The following is a 19,586-nucleotide window of genomic DNA, read 5'->3' on the forward strand; positions in this document are numbered from 1 at the left end:
TATGTCCTCTGGCTCATCAATGTGGCCTCTGCTTTATTGGAACACTAGATGGCAGCAGTAGGTCATTAAGACTACACGTGGTGATGGGAGGAACAAGGTCAGTTTTTATTACCTGTATACTGTGTTTAACAGATTGGTATCAATGATAACAGGTAGTGAACACATAATATATATTTCACTTTGAGTAAAACCAATGCAGCACAACATGAGGCAATACAGACTTCTCTCTCTGTGACTGTGCACACAGTGCTGTGACCTGCAGTGTTCTCCAGAAGGCCTTTGTTATTTAGTGTGTTTGAAGCTGTCAGGAACTGACTATGATTACAGACTGATAACACTACTAGTGGAGTTTATTGACTGACAGTACTAGCGCTGTTTAAATCACACAGGTTGGGGGAGGTATTCATTATTTATTTATTAATTTATTTATGACGTCACAGAGAGAATGTGACAGCTTGTCCATACCCTTTCTGAAGAAGTGCTAAAGGTCTTTCAGCAGCTTTTGGCTCCTTAGGACCTAGAATCTGAGTATGACGCGTCAGGCTATACACACCCTCAATGTCTCAATGTGTTTGGTTCTGTGAGCAGTGGAAAAACATGTTAGGCCACACAAGGACCTAATGCTATTTCATGGTGACTGGTTTTACATGTAGACAATCTAGACATGTAATATAAAACTTCACAATTCTTATTGTACACAAAACTAGATTCTGTTGGTGTGCTGTAAGACGGTGAGTTATAAAACAGGTGAGGAGATGACCTTTGACCTCTGCAGTGATTCATGAGCTGCTTGATCATTAACAGAATTACCTCATTCAGACATCCTGCTTGTTGAGCAGGGGCGATTCTAGACCTAGAGCTTTGCTGGGGCACAGGCCCCCAGCTCCCAATACATAAAAAAAAAAAAAAAAAAAAACTGTGCGCGCAATATGAAATAAATGGCTAGCCTGATTTGGACCATCACATATCTCCCCTAGGTCACAGACATCCTCCTCCATACTCTGAATAGTTTTACGTCTAGCCTCCATCATGTTCTCATCCGTTTCTTGCCTGTCTCTCTCCTCCTCCTCCCCGTGCCTGGTACTGGACTGCCCAGCCTGTGCTCTTTCTCCCCTCTCTTCTCCCTCTCTTTGACCTTCTTCTCCTCCTCCTTCAGCACTCTCTCCCTCAATTGTTGTAGCAGCCACTATCCAGCAACATCCAAACACATAGGCATAAGTAGGCCTATACTCACTGCATGAATTTAATAGGCTTTCCTACTAACACAAGGGAAGCTTATTTTTAGTCAAAATTGAGATATACTTCCCTCCTAGGCAAGGGTCCTATAGACATCCTGGCAATACTGCAGTTCTTTGTAGCTTAAATAGCCTACTAAAGCCTTCATACTGACTTTTGGTGATCATTTGCAAATGTAGCATATAATAATCTACACAGATGGCTATCTGATTATGTGTATTATTAGATAGATAGATAGATAAAAACTTTATTGATCCCCAAGGGGAAATTCAGGGGGGTCTCGGTAGCATATAGACATCACAAACAACATGCACTTACAGCAGAAATGGTAAATATAAGTATAAGTATAAACATATAACCAAACTCCACTGTACAATAGAGACAGTAGGAGATAAGAAAAACTAACAAAACTAAATACTAAATATACTATATAAATTAAATGTAAAAAATCCAGTGTGCTTGAGGGTGATCGATCAAGCATGAGACGCTTGTAGTGACAGGGCCTGTAGTTCTGTGTGCATGGTGAGGTGCTCAAGAGAGTGAGTGTCATGGTGAAGGTGCAAAAGTAGTCCAACAGTAGTCCTGTAGTTCTGTGTGTATGGTAAGGTGCTCAAGAGAGTGAGTGTCATGGTGAAGGTGAAAAAAGTAGTCCAACAGTAGTCCTTTAGTTATGTGTGCATGGTAAGGTGGTCAAGAGAGTGAGTGTCATGGTGAAGGTGCAAAAAGTAGTCCAACATTAGTCCAACAGTGCAAAAATAAGGTCTAGAGACCAGCATAAATAATATGGACAAATAGGAGAGCAAAGTATAATGTAGACAAGGTAATATAAAAAACTATAGGCTACATTTGCAAATGCAGCAAACTTATTTAAGTTTGCCATTAAACCATTGATCAAATCACAGCACTGGCTATTACCAGCATAAATGTTAATGTTACCGTTAATGTGGGCAAAATTATCATACCTCCCTCATCCTCCTCATCTCTCCTCACTGTTCCTCTCCCTCTGCCTCTGTTCAGGAAGAATTTTCTGATGTCCATCTCTATATAGTTTATCAGAAGGCTATGTTTAGTTTTACAGTAGGACAGCTTCACAAACAGTATAGGCTACTTTTACAGGACTCTCTCTACAGTAAATCCGTATTAATTGTCCGCATGTGTGCATGCAGCCTACGCATGGTGTGTGTGTGTGTGAGTGAGAAAGCACAAGCAGGTAAACTGTTGCTAAATTTAGGCTACAATGACGCTAAGCATTGAAAAACAGATGCTAGTTATGTGGGCAACACTCTCTAACAGCGATCGATCAACTTGTCATTTTTTCTGTCAAACAAGTTGTGAATTTGTTGTAACTTTAAACAGGGGACGACTTACTCTGTGCTCAAAGTGATGTAATGAGCTCCAGCGGATTCCACAGTGTATGTGTGTGCAGTAGCCTACAACGAAACACTCGGAAGAATCATGTGAACGATTTTCATTGGTTGTTGCGTTCAATCTTACCTAGCTACAGAGGTGCTATTTCCTGATTGGCTATTATGGCCCCTTTCTTTATTCCTTGTTTTTTTTTGGCTGGTAAGTGACAGGCTCGAGCCATGAGTTAAAGCAGGCACGGAGATGCGCTCATGAATGCCGTTTCCAGCTAGAGCCGCGCTAGAATTTTACTGGGGCACTGGAGACTTTTACTAAGGCACGTGCCCCAGTGAATAAGGTCTAGTGACGCCCCTGTTGTTGAGTTTCACTGAGTCTCACACCATCTTAAAGAAAAGAACCACTTGAGAGCTTCAGATAACCTCCTGCCTTATGAAATATGTGAGAGAGGGGGAAAGGGGACAAGACTGCAGACTGAACAGGTAAGGAGGCGTTCACTTCAAATCATTACAATTCTGTAGATGAGCCAAGTATTATAGGCTGTAATAGTCTCCAGTTTCATGTGTTGCTGTGTGGTTCATGTGAAGTGTGTAAAACAAAGTGATCCCTTAGAATACACACTTTGATAACTGAGAGACATTTTGAAAACATCAATCTCTCTAAAGCACCTGGGGAAGTCAGATATCTATCAGTTTGCCCTCACCTGTAGTGCAGTAGCTGTAGTTGGGTGATCAACCCCAAATGTTAATATGTACCCTTGCCTATTTTAAGTGGGTATACTGATGCTTTTTTTTAAGTGGGTATACTGTGTAGTCCTTTGTATCACATGGACTACACCAGTGCTCTTAGTTCAAACCTGTGAGACCAACAACATAGAGAGGGACACTGGCTGCATATATTCTGATTCATGTATGAAGTGGTGTGCAATGTTCTCGCAGTGTTGCAGTTCTCTATGAATAGTTCAAATCCATCTGAGTCTGATGAACAACAATGCAGTTTGTATGCATGTGTTTGAAAGTAACGATATTCTATAGAAGTAAAATGTTTTTTTGTTTACACAGTCTCAGGACCTCAGTTGGAGTTTGTGGAATTTGTCTAGTATCCATGTATGGTATATCCACATGAAATTACCTCATCAGACTGTTTACCTGTGTTTGCAAAGAACTGATTGAAACCCTCGCAAACTAAACAAAAAGGGCAAACGTTTACCCTCACATTTCTTCTGATTAGTCAAAAAAGTAAGTGCCTCAAGGCAAGGCAATTTTATATAAATAGCACATTTCATACACAGGGGTAATTTAATGTACTTTACATAAACAAGAGCAGATGGTACATAAAAGCTTAAAAGGGCAGTAGTTCAGAATGTACAGTACATAAAATAGAAAAAGTTAAAATAGTTGAAAGACATAAAAGACAACATAGAATAATTAAAAGATTCAAAATTGTGCAAACCAGTGATGGTGATCATTGTCAAACACTCAGAGCAACCACACTCTTATGGAGATTCTTGAAGTAATCCCAAACTGTGCGCACACACATATAGTTCCTTTCAGGGTCAGAATGTCCAATCCCAGGGCCGATAGTTGAGCTGTAACCCCGAGGCATATAGGGCCGTCCATTACACTCCGACTATACCCGATCTGTCTATTTTGTTAGAATGATAGGGGACCTGCCTCATGATTTTCTTCATCTAAATCACTCTCCTCTCTCTCTCTCTCTGTTTCTCTCTCTCTCTGTATTGATTGATACATTTATTGATTAGGATGGATTACCCTGTATCCAGCCACATGTCCCTGAAGGATAAGGAATCTGTTACTCATGGACAGTGGGTCAGCAAAGGACAAGTGCTATTCAGTGCTGGGTGAGTTTAACACACACACACACACACACACACACACACACACAGTATTAAAATATTGTCTGTGTTGCTATGGTTGCCTCTAAACACAAAGCAAAGATTTCTCCCCGTGTTTCACGTCACAGCGTTATGAATTGTAGGTGATTCCATTGAGTAAAGTGTTCATATGCTGACTTGGGGAAAGGGCTCAGAAAGGGTGCGACCCAGTGGTACAGCCCTAAGGAATGTGCATCAAAGTGTGTGGGTGCGTAAGGGGAGAGATTGGGATTGGGATTTAGCCAAAGTAGTAGCCAAGTAGCCAGTGGGCCTACAACATGCCGTCGGTGTGGATTAGTGGTTGAGCAATTTCTTCCTCAGAGGATCAGCCAATCCACATAGATTACATAATTTGTGGCTGTCGGAAATGTGGCACCTGATTTGCTTGACTGTGAAAAAGGAGCCAGAAGTGAGCACATGTTGGACGTCATTTTTAAAGATGCTAACTGGCTGAACCCTCCAAATCCTGACCCCCTGCTGGGCAAATCATTGGGGCAGCTTGGGTCGACAATGAAGACCCTCTAGGGGCCAAGCAGGGGGCTAACTGGGTCCTGTCTTTCTCTGTCACTCTGTCGCAGTTTTCCGACGGCCACACATGATGTAATCTGTGTGGATTGGCTGATCCTCCGTGCAGGAAATTGCTCAACCACCAATCTACACTGACGACACGTTGGCACTCTACTCCACTTCTTAGAGTGTCTCATTGAAACTTGGGCACTCGGACATACAACAATGAGGTGTATGCTGCAGCGAAGTGACATTAACACAATGATAAAGCGAGGACGTGAGGAAACATGAGGAAGCAATACAGAAGTGCCACTAAGATAACGAGGCACAGTGAGGGGCAATACCATGAAACACTTGGCACAGCGAGGGGCAACACCATGAAACACATGGCACAGTGAGGCGCAGGGCAACACCATGAAACACATGGCACAGCGAGGCGCAACACCATGAAACACATGGTAGCAGAGACGAGCATATGGTCAACAAAGCAAACAAAACACAGGAAGTAAAGATGTAAAGGGCCGTTCACACCCAGAGCAATAACTATAACGATAAACAAATATCGTTCTTGTTAATATGAATGACCAGGTTCACACATAAACACATGGTAGTAGAGATGAGCACATGGTCAACAAAGCAAACAAAACACAGGAAGTAAAGATGTAAGACTACTACATTCTAAATAAATCTATTATTTCCTCTTCTTGCAGGTTTAGAATTGCAAGAATTGTTTAAATAACTTGCCAAATCAATTTTGTTCTCTCCAGACCGCAGACACACAGACCAGTGTCTCCAGTTCCCAGCTGTGTGTCCATGAAGAGTGACTGGTCCATGGATCAGCCTCCCAAACTCAGCAGTGGACCATCCCAATCAGATATAAAGTGAGTTATCAGCTTTTTCCCTCAGATATTCTCACGTCTACTGTTATGTGCCAGCTGTGTGTGTGTGTGTATGTGTGTGTGTCTGTGTCTGTGTGTGTGTCTGATCTGAGAGAGAGAGAGAGAGAGAGAGAGAGATAGAAATCTACAAGTGTTAGAAAGAACGAGACAGACATAGGCATTTCTTCTTGAACCACCATTGTGAAGATAACTTGCCAAATCAATTTTGTTCTCTCCAGACCACAGACACACAGACCAGTGTCTCCAGTGCCCAGCTGTGTGTCCATGAAGAGTGACTGGTCCATGGATCAGCCTCCCAAACTCAGCAGTGGACCGCCCCAATCAGATATGAAGTGAGTCATCAGCTTTTTCCCCCAGATATCCTCACGTCTACTGTGTGTGTGTGTGTGTGTGTGTTTGTGTGTGTGTGTGTGTGTGTTAGAAAGAACGAGACAGACATAGGCATTTCTTCTTGAACCACCATTGTGAAGATAACTTGCCAAATCAATTTTGTTCTCTGCAGACCACAGACACACAGACCAGTGTCTCCAGTGCCCAGCTGTGTGTCCATGAAGAGTGACTGGTCCATGGATCAGCCTCCCAAACTCAGCAGTGGACCGCCCCAAACAGATATGAAGTGAGTCATCAGCTTTTCCCCACAAATATCCCCATGTCTACTGTAGCGGCCTTATGCCACTTCCTGTATGTTGTGTGTGTGCGTTTTGTATTGGTACTTTTATTTTGATATCTGTCATTGGTATTGAAGTCACATGGGCATAGGTGTAGTAATGAATGAATGGATATAGGCACCTGGGCATAGGTATGGCGGCATAGAGAGTGGGTGAGTAGGGAGAGCACATTTTTGTTGACCGTATCCTGTCACATCTAATCATTTTGTATAGAAACAACACACTTTATTGCATCTTTGCACATTGCACTAGCACTTTATGTCTGGACTTGCCTGCCTAGCTGCTTGGATGTTTTTACCTGGAGTTTGGACAATAAAAACAAAGTTAACGTCATCGAGGAATCTGCGTTTGTTTGGAACGAGTCCGAACAGTGTTTTTATATCTTCCTCACTTAGCCTCTAGTGACTGTCTGTTTGTAGTTGCCACATCTACTGTTATGTGCCAGCTGGAGGTGTGTGTGTGTGTGTGTGTGTGTGTGTGTGTGTGTGTGTGTGTGTGTGTGTGTGTGTGTGTGTGTGTGTGTGTGTGTGTGTGTGTGTGTTAGAAAGAACGAGACAGACATAGGCATTTCTTCTTGAACCACCATTGTGAAGATAACTTGCCAAATCAATTTTGTTCTCTCCAGACCACAGACACACAGACCAGTGTCTCCAGTGCCCAGCTGTGTGTCCATGAAGAGTGACTGGTCTATGGATCAGCCTCCCAAACTCAACAGTGGACCATCCCAATCAGATATGAAGTTAGTCATCAGATTTTTCCCCCAGATATCCTCACGTCTACTGTTATGTGCCAGCTGTAGGTGTGTGTGTGTGTGTGTCTGATCTGAGAGAGAGAGAGACAGAGAGAGAGAGAGAGAAATCAACAAGTGTTAGAAAGAACGAGATAGACATAGGCATTTCTTCTTGAACCACCATTGTGAAGATAACTTGCCAAATCAATTTTGTTCTCTGCAGACACAGACACACAGACCAGTGTTTCCAGTGCCCAGCTGTGTGTCCATAAGGAGTGACTGGTCCATGGATCAGCCTCCCAAACTCAGCAGTGGACCATCCCAATCAGATATGAAGTGAGTCATCAGCTTTTCCCCCCAGATATCCTCACGTCTACTGTGCCAGTTGTAGGTTTACGTGTGTGTGTGTATGTGTATGTGTGTGTGTGTAGAGGTGCTGGGGGATCAATGGGTATTATATGGATTGAGGATGGAGATGGAGTGTATTGATTTTCTCTGTAACGATTGTACCTGCTGCCTCTGAGTCTTTTCTGGAGCTTTCTTCGAGTGGTCCTTGGCTCTTAGGCTACTGTTCTGGCTATCCTTCTGACTCCCTGGTCAGAAATCTTGTGAGGAGCTCCTGTGCATGGCCGGTTGATGATGGAGTGGTGTTCCTTCCATTATATATAGTTACTATATATATTATATATGTGTGTGTGTGTGTGTGTGTGTGTGTGTGTGTGTGTACACATGTGTGTGTGTGTGTGTACACGTGTGTGTGTGTGTGTGTGTGTGGTGTGTGTGTGTGTGTGTGTGCGTGTGTGCTGTTATTGGTTCAGTGCATTTACCATATAAGTACTCTTTGTCTCCAGTGTTGGGCGGAACAATTTAACTGAGCATGCTCCAGTCAACAGGGCTGAATTAACAGGTATGTTATACGGAAGTCGGAAGTCTGAAAATATTTATTTCAGAACAATTGTTCTTAAGGGACTGTTCCAAAGAGCTGGACCCAGGGACCAGTTTTCATTGTTGCTATTCTGGACTAAATGACCAGTCAGCTGTGTGCAGTACTGATGTCTGTTTAATTATTGTTATGTATGTATGTGTCTGTTTGTTTGTTCGCTGCCAATCAGACACACACCACCTGTATTAAACTGTTTTTTTTATTATTATTATTCCAAAACAGATGACCATGTCCTGACCAGAGTACTGATGACCCATAAAGCCAGTATGAAGAAGAAGTTTGAGAGCATATGTGAAGGCATCATAAGGTCAGGGACTCAAACACTCCTGAACAAGATCTACACAGAGCTCTACATCACAGAGGGAGAGAGTGAAGGGGTGAACAATGAACATGAGGTTTGGCAGGTAGAGTCAGCATCCAGACCACAATCTACAGTAGACACTGCAATCAACTGCAATGATATCTTCAAGCCCTTACCTGGACAGGAGAGACACATCAGAACTGTGATGACCAAGGGGATCGCTGGCATCGGAAAAACCATCTCAGTGCAGAAATTCATCCTTGACTGGGCAGAGGAGAGAGCTAACCAGGATGTAGATTTCATGTTTGTGCTTCCGTTCCGTGAGCTGAATTTGGTCAAACATGATCAGTACAGTCTTCAGAGGCTCCTGCTTGACTTCCACCCTGAGCTTAAGGAGCTACAGGATGGTGAATATAAAGACTGTCACATTGTGTTTATCTTTGATGGTCTGGATGAGAGTCGACTTCCTCTGAATTTCCAAGAGAACCAGAAGTTGTCTGATGTGACACAATCATCATCGGTAGATGTGCTGATGACAAGCCTCATTCATGGAACTCTGCTTCCCTCTGCTCTCCTCTGGATAACCTCCCGACCAGCAGCAGCCAGTCAGATCCCTTCTCAGTGCATCAGTCAGGTGACAGAAGTACGAGGGTTCAATGACCCACAGAAGGAAGAGTACTTCAGGAAGAGGATCAGTGACCAGAATCAAGCCAACACAATCATCTCGCACATTAAGGCATCCAGGAGTCTTCACATTATGTGCCACATGCCAGTCTTCTGTTGGATCTCAGCCACTGTCCTTCAGCAAATACTGAAACAGGATGATGGGAAGGAAGCCCCTAAAACTCTGACTGAGATGTTCATACACTTCCTTCTCATCCAGACCACCAGGAAGAACCAGAAGTATCAAGAGGAAAGTGAGACAGATAGACAGGGGCTCCTGGAATCCCACAAGGGTGTCATATTGAAACTGGCAGAGCTGGCTTTCAGGCATCTGGAGAATGGCAATCTCATGTTCTACGAGGAAGACCTTAGAGAGTGTGGTATTGATGTCAGTGAAGCTTCAATGTTCTCCGGCATGTGCACTGAGATCTTCAGGGAAGAATGTGTGTTTCACCAGAAGAATGTCTACTGCTTTGTGCATCTGAGCATCCAGGAGTTTCTTGCTGCACTTCATTTGTTTACCTCCTACATGAGTAAGAACATGGAGGTCCTGAAACCATTTCTAAGCAAAAAGTCCAGGTCTTTACCCAATGTACCTCTAGATGAGCTGCTGAAGAATGCAGTGAACAAAGCGTTGGAAAGCAAAAATGGACACCTTGATTTGTTTGTTCGTTTCCTTCATGGCATTTCTCTGGTGTCAAATCAGAGACTTCTACTTGGCATCTTGACACACACACACAGCAGCCCAGAGAGTGTGAAGAAAGCAATTAATAACCTCAAGTTGATGCAGAGACCAAATATCTCACCTGAGAGGTGGATAAATCTGTTCCACTGCCTGGTGGAAATGCATGACTCTTCTGTTCAAGATGAAATCCAGGCTTTCCTGAAGGAAGAGAAAGGTGCTGTGAAACAGCTCTCACTGGTTCATTGTTCAGCCTTGGTTCATGTGCTTCTGATGTCTGATACAGTGCTGGATGAGTTTGACCTGAACAAGTACAAAACCTCTCCAGAACGTGCCAAGAGACTGTTTCCAGCCATGAGATGTTGCAGAAAGGCTCTGTGAGTTAATTTCTACATGAAAAAATGTTTGCTGAATGGCTGAATTGTTGTAAGTGTAATCCTGTTGTCATAGAGGTAACTTTATAAGGAGCTTTTACAGGTTGCATGATACTATTTAAAGCAGACCTAAAGGGTTTTTTTTTACCTTAAAGGAGTATTCCATCAATATTTCACATAGATCTCTGTTTCTTGAGGTCACCTAGTGCTGTCGGTACGGAAAAAACGGAAACAATTGGTTCTACCTAGCTCAAGTTGCTACAACCAACAGCTAGAGTATAATTATAATTATAAGTATAAGTATACATACTCTTTTGATCCCATGAGGGAAATTTGGTCTCTGCATTTATCCCAATCCGTGAATTAGTGAAACACACACAGCATGCAGTGTACACACAGTGAGGTGAAGCACACACTAATCCCGGCGCAGAGAGCTGCCTGCATCAACAGCGGCGCTCGGGGAGCAGTGAGGGGTTAGGTGCCTTGCTCAAGGGCACTTCAGCCATGCCTACAGGTCGGGGTTCGAACAGGCAACCTTCCGGTTACCGGTCCGAAGTGCTAACCAGTAGGCCATGGCTGCCCCCGGCAGAGCTACCAGGCAGCTACAGTGCTACACTCTGGGGGCCTGTTCTTGAGCCCCCATGGTCATAGCCCCAGTGAAGCACCGTCGCTAGAATCAAATCATAATGGAAAAGAGCTGCTAGACTGTAGAGTAGAAATAGATAGGCTAATTTCATACTTTACAAAGAACCGGCTCCATTCCCATTCGTGAACCAACATTTGAACTGGTCGGAGCATTTCGACCAAACAGGCACTTGTTCGGAATTTGAACCAGAAAATAGTTGTTTTTTAACCCGGAGTGGGCGTGTCACTTTACCATTCAGAGGGGAGAAGGCGTTTTCCCTCCTTATCAGCTGTTATGACCAAATCATTTCAGAAGTGTAGCAATCAAATCTTTCTTGTAAATGAAGGTTTTAAATGCAGACATCTAATAAATTACCCCAAACTACAATTTTTTGTCTTCCCTTCACTTTCTTGTAGACTTGCTGGCTGTAAGCTAATGGAGACGTCTTGTGAGATTGTGACGTCAGTTTTGCAGTATGCAAACTCCTCCTTACGAGAGCTGGACCTCAGTCAGAATGACCTGCAGATGTCAGGAGAAAAGCTGCTATCTGCTTTACAGAGTCCAAACTGCAGTCTGGAGACCCTTAGGTCAGTAATATTGTAAGCAGTTCACTAAACACATATAGATTCCTAGCCTGGAAAGCCAGCACAAACTTAACCCGCCAAAATGATTTGATTTTGTTTACTTGTCACTAGACCTTTATGTCACACATAACAGTACAGTCATGACTGTTGTACAAGATAGTCCTGCATTCCACTTGCTGTGTACATTGCCCCATTCACCGGCCTTGTGTGTAGGCCTTTAAGGTCAAACATTCAAGGCTATGTAAACTTTTTATCAGGGCTATTTGAGTGATTTCAGTGATCATTACTATTTAAAAAAGGGCACACACAATTATATGATAATAAATCATGGTTATCCTTAAATAACACAAACATTTTCCAAAAACTAGCCAGTATCTCACAAATTCTGCCAAGCACAAATGGATCATCATGCACATTATTTCTTTTTATTGTATGTTTTGCTTTCCTATGTCCTAAAATGTATCTTATAATTTGTTTGTTTTCTTGTAATATGATTTGTCCCATAATTTGTCTTATAATATTTAAACAGTGTATTTTACGAGACAAGTTTCCCTTTGGGACTATAAAGTTAACTGAACTGAACTGAACTTTAAAAAATATATATATATTATTTGTCTTATAATATTTTAAACACGTGTATTTTTTAATTATTATTTAATGTTACCATGCCATGATCTATTATCAGTCTGTTTACCTCTCACTCTATGCAGACTTGTTGGTTGTAAGTTAACAGAGGAGTCTGGAGCTCAGCTTCTTGCTGCCGGACTAAGTAGCCCTAACTGTAAACTGCAGACTTTAAGGTTTGTGCTGAACTTTCTTATGACGTATGTGTCAGACATGCGCTCATGCTTTGCACCTCATTGTGGTCCACATCTTACTGAAACTGTGTGCTTGCCTTGGCTGGTAATATATTTTGAGAGGATTTGGAAAGAGTTTTGAAAAGTATGTCTTTCCCCAGAGTCTCATCCCATCAGACTTTTTGATTGTGACACCTATAAGGAAATAGTAGCTATTTCCAGAGACTTTCTAATGAGGAGACACAACACTCAAAAAATCCTCCATAGAGATGCATGGGGTTTGTTTATTAAGCCAATATGGCATTTGTCTACACATATCCTGCCTCTTCCGCGGCAAAAAAGTCGACATGTGAATACTTTGTTCCTTCTTTGTTTGTTGTGTTGATTTTTGTTTTAATCCTACAATCTGGTTCTACTCTTGTCCTATAATTTATCCAATAATTTGTCCTATAACATGTTAAACAGTGTACTATTTGTTTGTGTTCATGCTACCATGCCATATTTTATTCTCTGTCTCTTGACCTCTCACTCTATGCAGACTTACTGGTTCTAAGCTCACAAAGAAATCCTGTAAAGTTGCAGCCCCTGCTTTGCAGTCCGCAATCTCTCTAAAGGAATTGGACCTGAGTCACAATGACCTGAACGAGTCTGGATTTCATTGTCTCACTGCGGGACTTAGTAGCCCCAACTGTATACTGACAAGTTTAAGGTTTGTGTGCACAAATATTGTGGCACTGTTGGCTGCCTGTATGCTGCCTGTATCTTTGGAATCAGCTACTGTATGTATTAAAACAGACAGAGTCAGTAGCAGCTTTCGAAAACAAGCTGTGAAATGATGTCAGCAGTGCTGCAAGGGAGACCTTCCCATCTCAGAACAATAGAAATAAGTGATACACATTCAGAATAGCAGAAAAGAAAAAAGAAAACGTTTATTACTGTACGTGCATTTAGACTTTAGATCTAGAGTTTAGAGTTTATTTAAGTTAACCTCTAGGGTCAACAAGTCGCTTGTTGTCCTCCTGACACTAAACAGCAAGAACAGCAACAACAAGTTATTTGCATGGCTGCAGAGTGTGTGATGTAGTGTTTCTCCATGTCCCTGCTGTGTACATAATGTGAGTGATTCGCTCATCTGTGCGTGTGTCAATGCTCATGAGATACAGTGACCTCATGGTGCTAACGGATGGCCTTGAAAATGTCCAGTGTTCAAAGACTGACCTTCCACTCTCATTTGAAACAGGCTCGATCTGTGCCACCTCTCTAAAGCAAGCTGTGGAATGATGGCATCTGTACTGCAAAGTGCAGCTTCCCATCTGAGAGAACTGGACATGAGTGACAATGACCTGCAGGATGAAGGAGTGGAGCTGCTCTGTGTGGGACTAAGACATCCACAATGCAAGCTGGAGACACTGAGGTCAGTAATAAGGAGTGTAATGTAATATACACTGCCTGACCAAAAAAAGGTCACCACCAGGATTTAACTAAGCAATGTGTATGTGCCCAAAAAATGAGGTCAGCTGACTATCTAAATATACTGAATGACCAGGCTATTCCATCCATTCCATCCATTTCCATTCCCTGATGGCACGGACATATGATCCATGATGACAATGCCAGGATTCATCGGGCTCAAATTGTGAAAGAGTGGTTCAGGGAGCATGAGAAATGATCATTTTCACACATGGATTGGCCACCACAGAGTCCAGACCTTAACCCCATTGAGAATCTTTGAAATGTGATGGAGAAAACTGCGCAGTGGTCCAAATCTCCCGTCATCAATACAAGATCTTGGCAAAAAATCAATGCAACACTGGACGTAAATAAATGTTGTGACATTGCAGAAGCTTGTGGAAACGATGCCACAGCGAATGTGTGCCGTAATCAAAGCTAAAGGCGGTCCAATGAGATATTGGAGTGTGTGACGTTTTTTTTGGCCAGGCAGTGTAGTACTGACCCGATGTGCCAGTGTACCTGTTTGAAATGTTTGTGAATATTGTTAATAATGATCTGTACATGAATGACAAATTGTTGTGGATTTTTAGTCAAACTGACTGAATTTGCAACTGGCTTGTATACTGTACCTTCAATGCAATGTCTTCCATTTATAATGAGAAAAAAACATCTCTTGTTTCAGACTCTCTGGTTGTCTCATCACACATGCGGGCTGTTTTCTCTTGTCCTCTGCCCTCAAATCCAACCCTTCCTACCTGAAACAGCTGGATCTGAGCTACAATCACCCAGGAGACTCAGGTGTCAGAGAGCTCACACACAGACTGGATGATCCCAACTGTAAGCTTGAGACTTTCATGTGAGTGTGTATTACATCTTTCTAGTGGAGCTGTTCATCCATTTGTCCTGTGTTCGAGAGCTTTTAGTGTGGAGGCTGGATATTCTCTCATGTTTACAGATAATTAAATCACACATACTAAACTGGGCATGTTGTGGCCCTTTAAGTACTGTTTCCTCCACTCAACCATGATCTGGTAGCAGATTTAGGGCTCTCTCTTGGCGATCAGAAACGGATAGTCAGAGGCGTGAAGTTTATAGACATTAAAGGCATGGCCAGTCCATATTCACTGATTTAATGGCGTGATTATCTGATCAAACGTTGGGCACTTGGTGCAAAAAGGTTGTTCTTATGTTTCTTAATCAGTCATGGGTGTACTTTGGGGGTAACATCCTTTGAACCATCGAAAACATAGCCTGAAAAAACAACATTTACCCCAGTAATGTTCGAATGACTGAATAAAAATCCTAAGGATATTTATCCTGCAGAAGAGTTGCTGCTTACATCTCATGACAGTGCATCTTCAGCTCTGCTTTATATGCGCCTTTCACTATAGACCATGTTTTTCTTGGTCAGTGGCGTAATTCTTTTTAGAGGGTGTTTAGAGGGCGCAAGATTTAATAAGTAAAAAGAAATCCGCCACTGACAGGGTGTAAGATAAGAATACGTTTTGCGGTGTTTTAAGCCCCCAACATTGTCTTCCAGGCAGCGCTGCATGGAAGGCACCTGGGTTAGGCAAGGGTTAGGATTAAGGTTCAGGTTAGGGTTACTGTAGGTGCCTTGAAGTCGACAGTGGGGGCTTAAAACACCATCGAACAAGCTTTGCGTTGCGCTTTGCACCACCTTGTGCCAGGTGCAAGATAGGGGCCTCAGACAGCCAAACATGTAAAGGCAGACCTCCATGTAGTTTGGCTGGATCTAGAAAATGACTCAGTTTCCCCACCAGCTAATCAGCTTTGTCCTTGAGTTCTTCAATATACCAACTTGGATCCAGAACCTGGTATCCAGCTACAGTAATTTGGCAGCCTCAGCGTTTGCTATAAGACACAGGAAGCCTTGACTGGGGATTACAATAGGCTGTTCAATTTCTCCCATCCTTTTCACAGCAGCTTTTGAAATCCTTATTGACGGGAGACAAACACCGCAAGATTGTTGGCGGGACACAATCTGGCACAATCTGGGTTCGATTCGAGTCTGTGTCGCTTTTGGATAAATACACACTAACACAATAAATCCCAGTCACTTTACTTTCACTTTGCTTAACATAGAAGTAATTCTAGAGAAATATTGATGAGTTGATATACAGACTCTGTAGTAATATTACTGTCTCAGTTCACATACTTAAAGTTTTGTATTTTCTTCTATCCCTCTTAAGGTATGACCATGGAGGAGAGTGCAGGATTAAACCAGGATTGAGAAAATGTGAGTGTTTTTACTTTTCCTGAAAAACGATCAACCATCAAAGGAGAATTCCAGCAATTTTCCACATAGATCTCTGATGTCACTGAGTACTATCAGTGCGGAAAAAACAACAAAACAAAAACAATAGGTTCTACAAAGATTGAGTTGCTGCAGGAAGCTACAGTGCTACACTCTGGGGGCATGTTCATGAGCTCCATGTTCATGCAAAGTTGTGTGTTAGTGTTTGTTTCTTCATGTGTATGTATGTGTGTTCCTTCACTTGTCTCGTGTGTGTAAGTGTGTGTGTGTGTGTGTGTGTGTGTGTGTGTTTGTGTTTGTGTGTGTGTGTGTGTGTGTGTGTGTGTGTGTGTGTGTGTGTGTGTGTGTGTGTGCCCTTTCCTATCCCATTCTGATGAGGATGTTTGCTCCTCTCTCTTCTCCTCTTCTCTGCAGATGCCTGTGAGCTCACACTGGACCCAAACACAGCACACAGAATTATCTCTCTCTCTGAGGGGAACAGAAAGGTGACATATGTGAGGGAGGAGCAGCCGTATCCTGACCACCCAGACAGATTTGACTACTGTTATCAGGTGCTGTGTAGAGAGGGTCTGTCTGGACGCTGCTACTGGGAGGCTGAGTGGAGTGGTGATGGGGCGGAAGTAGCAGTGGCCTATAAAAGCATCCAGAGAAAAGGGAGGGGTGATGACTGTGGGTTTGGACATAATGACACGTCCTGGAGACTGAGGTACTCTGGTAACAGTTACTCTGCCTGGCACAATAATAAGAAGACTGCCATACCTGACCCCTCCTCCCACTCCAGCAGAGTAGGAGTGTACCTGGACTGGCCAGTAGGCACTCTGTCCTTCTACAACGTCTCCTCTAACACACTCACCCACCTGCACACGTTCCACTCCACATTCACTGAGCCCCTCTATCCTGGGTTTAGGTTTGGATATTATGACTCCTCAGTGTCCCTGTGCCAGATCACATGACTTCCTAATCCTGCAGGAGAGGAGAGCCACACACTCCTGTTTACACATTCCTATGTGTGTATGTGTGTGTGTGTGTGTGGGGGGGGGGGGGGTCTCTCTCTATCTGTGTTTCTTGTCTTGTCACCACTGTGTAGCATCGTCTTTCCCCTGTTGTCCTTTCTCCCTCTGTGCATGCGTTTCTAAAATACTGACTGACTGACTGCTGAGCCCAGCAGCCTTTGCATCGAGAGTTCTGTCTGACCACAAGCCACCTGAGGCTACAGTCTCTGGGCCCCTGGGTAAGACACCTGGACCTCACGCCATCGCACAGCTTCTGCAGATGCAGGAGTAGGACATTCCCCCAAGTCTGCAACCCTGGCTGACGTCCTGAGGAGACTCCACTCTGCACAGCAGGGCCTCCACTAAGTAACTACAGATGATAAAGATGATGGTGATAATGATAATGGTAGAGATGAGCCTCCAGCAACCCCCAGCACATGCTAGTACTCTCATCCAGTGTGTTGGTAAGTTGTTGAGGAACTCGCTCAAGCCCAGAGAGCAGAGAAGGGCTGACACTCTCATGCGTACACATCTCCAGCACCTGAGCATCATGCTTAGAATCAGACACACACTCACGCACACACATCCACACACACCAAAAATGTCTTCAAAATAGCAAAAAAATGACCATTTTGACCTTTCTCTGTGTTATTGGACTGCACATGCATCCCCGTGGAGAACCTTTTTTGACTGAATAAACGTGTGACGAGTTCATTCATTTCCCTAACCTACCTAAATGTCATATGCAGCTCAATCCTGACACCTGTTCCAGTGGAGTTCCATTTAATAAACAGCCATTCCTTCCATAACATGATGTGTGCCTTTTCTGAACCAAAAAAAGGTTAGTGGTTGTACATGAATTACGGAAACCACTTTAATTGAGAGAAATGCTTTCAGTTAAATTTCACATAGCCTACTGATATTTTGTTTCCCCTTCTATTCAAAGAAGTATAGTGACTTATACTGCTCTCTAGTGGTAATATACAGCACCTGTTTTCCAGAATGTTATGTTAAACATGAAGAGAACAGTTGCATCTAATTAGATAGAACATGGATTAGCACAATAGAGGTTTTGGGTTCAGTGCAATGTGGTAGGACACACTTTTACCTTGTTGGGGTTCATCTTGGGTGCAATGAAAAAGGACAGAAAAGGCAACAACATGTGCCACTGTTGGGACAGCATACAGCTATGTTGAAAGATCAAGATTTGTTTTGTTTCTATGCTAATGATGTAGTGAGTGGCTGGATGCCAAGATTCACACTGCAGATTCAGATCCTGATGCTATTTGAAGATGCTTTTGATGTGGATAATCTCCTCAATCTTGGCAGTCCACCTCAGAAATGTGTAATATTGGCAAGTGATGACAGCACTTGCCACCTATACAATATCTGCCATTTTGTGCTTTTGTGTAGGCCTACCGTTATGCAGCGTAACATGTGACATCTGATTACTTTAGGATTACTTTTTACACAACTTGCACATGACATACACTATCTTATTTTCCACTGTCTTAAATTCAAAGTTGTGGCAATATTGCCAAGTACTGAAAGCATTTTTCCCAACTGGAACGGGTCTATCAGTCGACATCGACGGCTCCTCCATCTTGGGTTTTGATTTGAACCTCTTTTTTGTCAAGAAACTACACAGACAATTGGATGATAATGACTTCTCGTGGACTGCTTGTCAAATTAAAACATTAGCTAGGCTATCAGAAAGTTGCATGATAAAACAATCAAGTAATCCAAAACAATGTAACTATAATCAAAGTCCTTTTAGGCAAGTCCCTCCACTCGGCGGCCATATTGCAACGCTTTTTGGGCACTCATCGGGCATCCTATTCAGTAGAAATGCACGTGCGCAAGGCTTCACGACACCAACCTTGCTCCAGCTGCAAGTTCACAACACATGATTGGCTCAATGTATTCACATGTTGACATTTTGCCGTGGAAGGGGTGGGATATGTGTAGACAATGGCCATATTGCCGTTACAAACTAGCCCCATGCATTTTTATGGAGGATTTTTTGAGTGCCGTGTCTCCTCATTAGAAAGTCTCTGCTATAATCTCGTAATCTGGGTTGATTATAGTAATTGATTTTTGTAATCCAGATAACATGTAATCCATTACTACTCAATCCTGTCGGTACGGAGTACCCCAGCCCAGACCTTAGGCTGCATAGGTCACAATATTCTCCAATCCACAGCACTATGGTCACCGCACTCACATAGGCCGCAGCACAAAGTCTGCCCTCTCCATCAGGGGTCTGACTGACTTATGAATGTCTGAGATAATACTGTTGACATTACGTCTAAATGTATACTAGGGCTGGATTCCCACTCCAGTCAAAATGTTCCAAAACCCCATTCATTCTTTCAAAGGGATTTTAAGATTTTAGAATCAGAATGTGCAAAAATACCTATCCACCCCACCTACTGTCGGACGGGTAGAGCCAGTCTATCTTATCTGCACTCATTTTCATTAAAAAAAATGGCTGTGGTTTTTCAAAAGAATGGTGTCCTTTAAGGGACTTTTCTTTTGAAAAACGGAATCGGTCTCCACTCTTATTTTGAAGCAACTTCTAAATGGCGGCCATATTGAAAAT

General features: G+C 42.9%; 1 protein-coding gene across 2 annotated transcripts; it reads left to right on the forward strand.

The window, feature by feature from the left end:
• The first annotated feature begins 7,549 nt into the window (after positions 1-7,549).
• LOC143125940 (NACHT, LRR and PYD domains-containing protein 3-like) lies at positions 7,550-16,945 on the forward strand. 2 transcript variants are annotated; one of them, XM_076287804.1, is made up of 8 exons: positions 7,550-7,632; positions 8,481-10,262; positions 11,301-11,471; positions 12,804-12,974; positions 13,506-13,679; positions 14,400-14,573; positions 15,928-15,974; positions 16,407-16,945. In XM_076287804.1, exons 1-8 carry the CDS (start codon positions 7,583-7,585, stop codon positions 16,943-16,945), a joined length of 3,108 nt encoding a protein of 1,035 aa, XP_076143919.1. In that variant the 5' UTR covers positions 7,550-7,582. The 2 variants fall into 2 exon arrangements, with proteins under 2 accessions (XP_076143919.1, XP_076143911.1); XM_076287796.1 differs by lacking the exons at positions 7,550-7,632; positions 12,804-12,974 and having other exon boundaries at positions 8,470-10,262.
• Positions 16,946-19,586: the final 2,641 nt, after the last annotated feature.

This window comes from Alosa pseudoharengus, unplaced genomic scaffold, assembly GCF_046254945.1.
Source record: "Alosa pseudoharengus isolate Yale_2024_CS ecotype anadromous, Long Island Sound unplaced genomic scaffold, YU_APseudo_1.1 YU_APseudo_1.1_scf_1, whole genome shotgun sequence".
NCBI lineage: Eukaryota > Metazoa > Chordata > Actinopteri > Clupeiformes > Clupeidae > Alosa > Alosa pseudoharengus.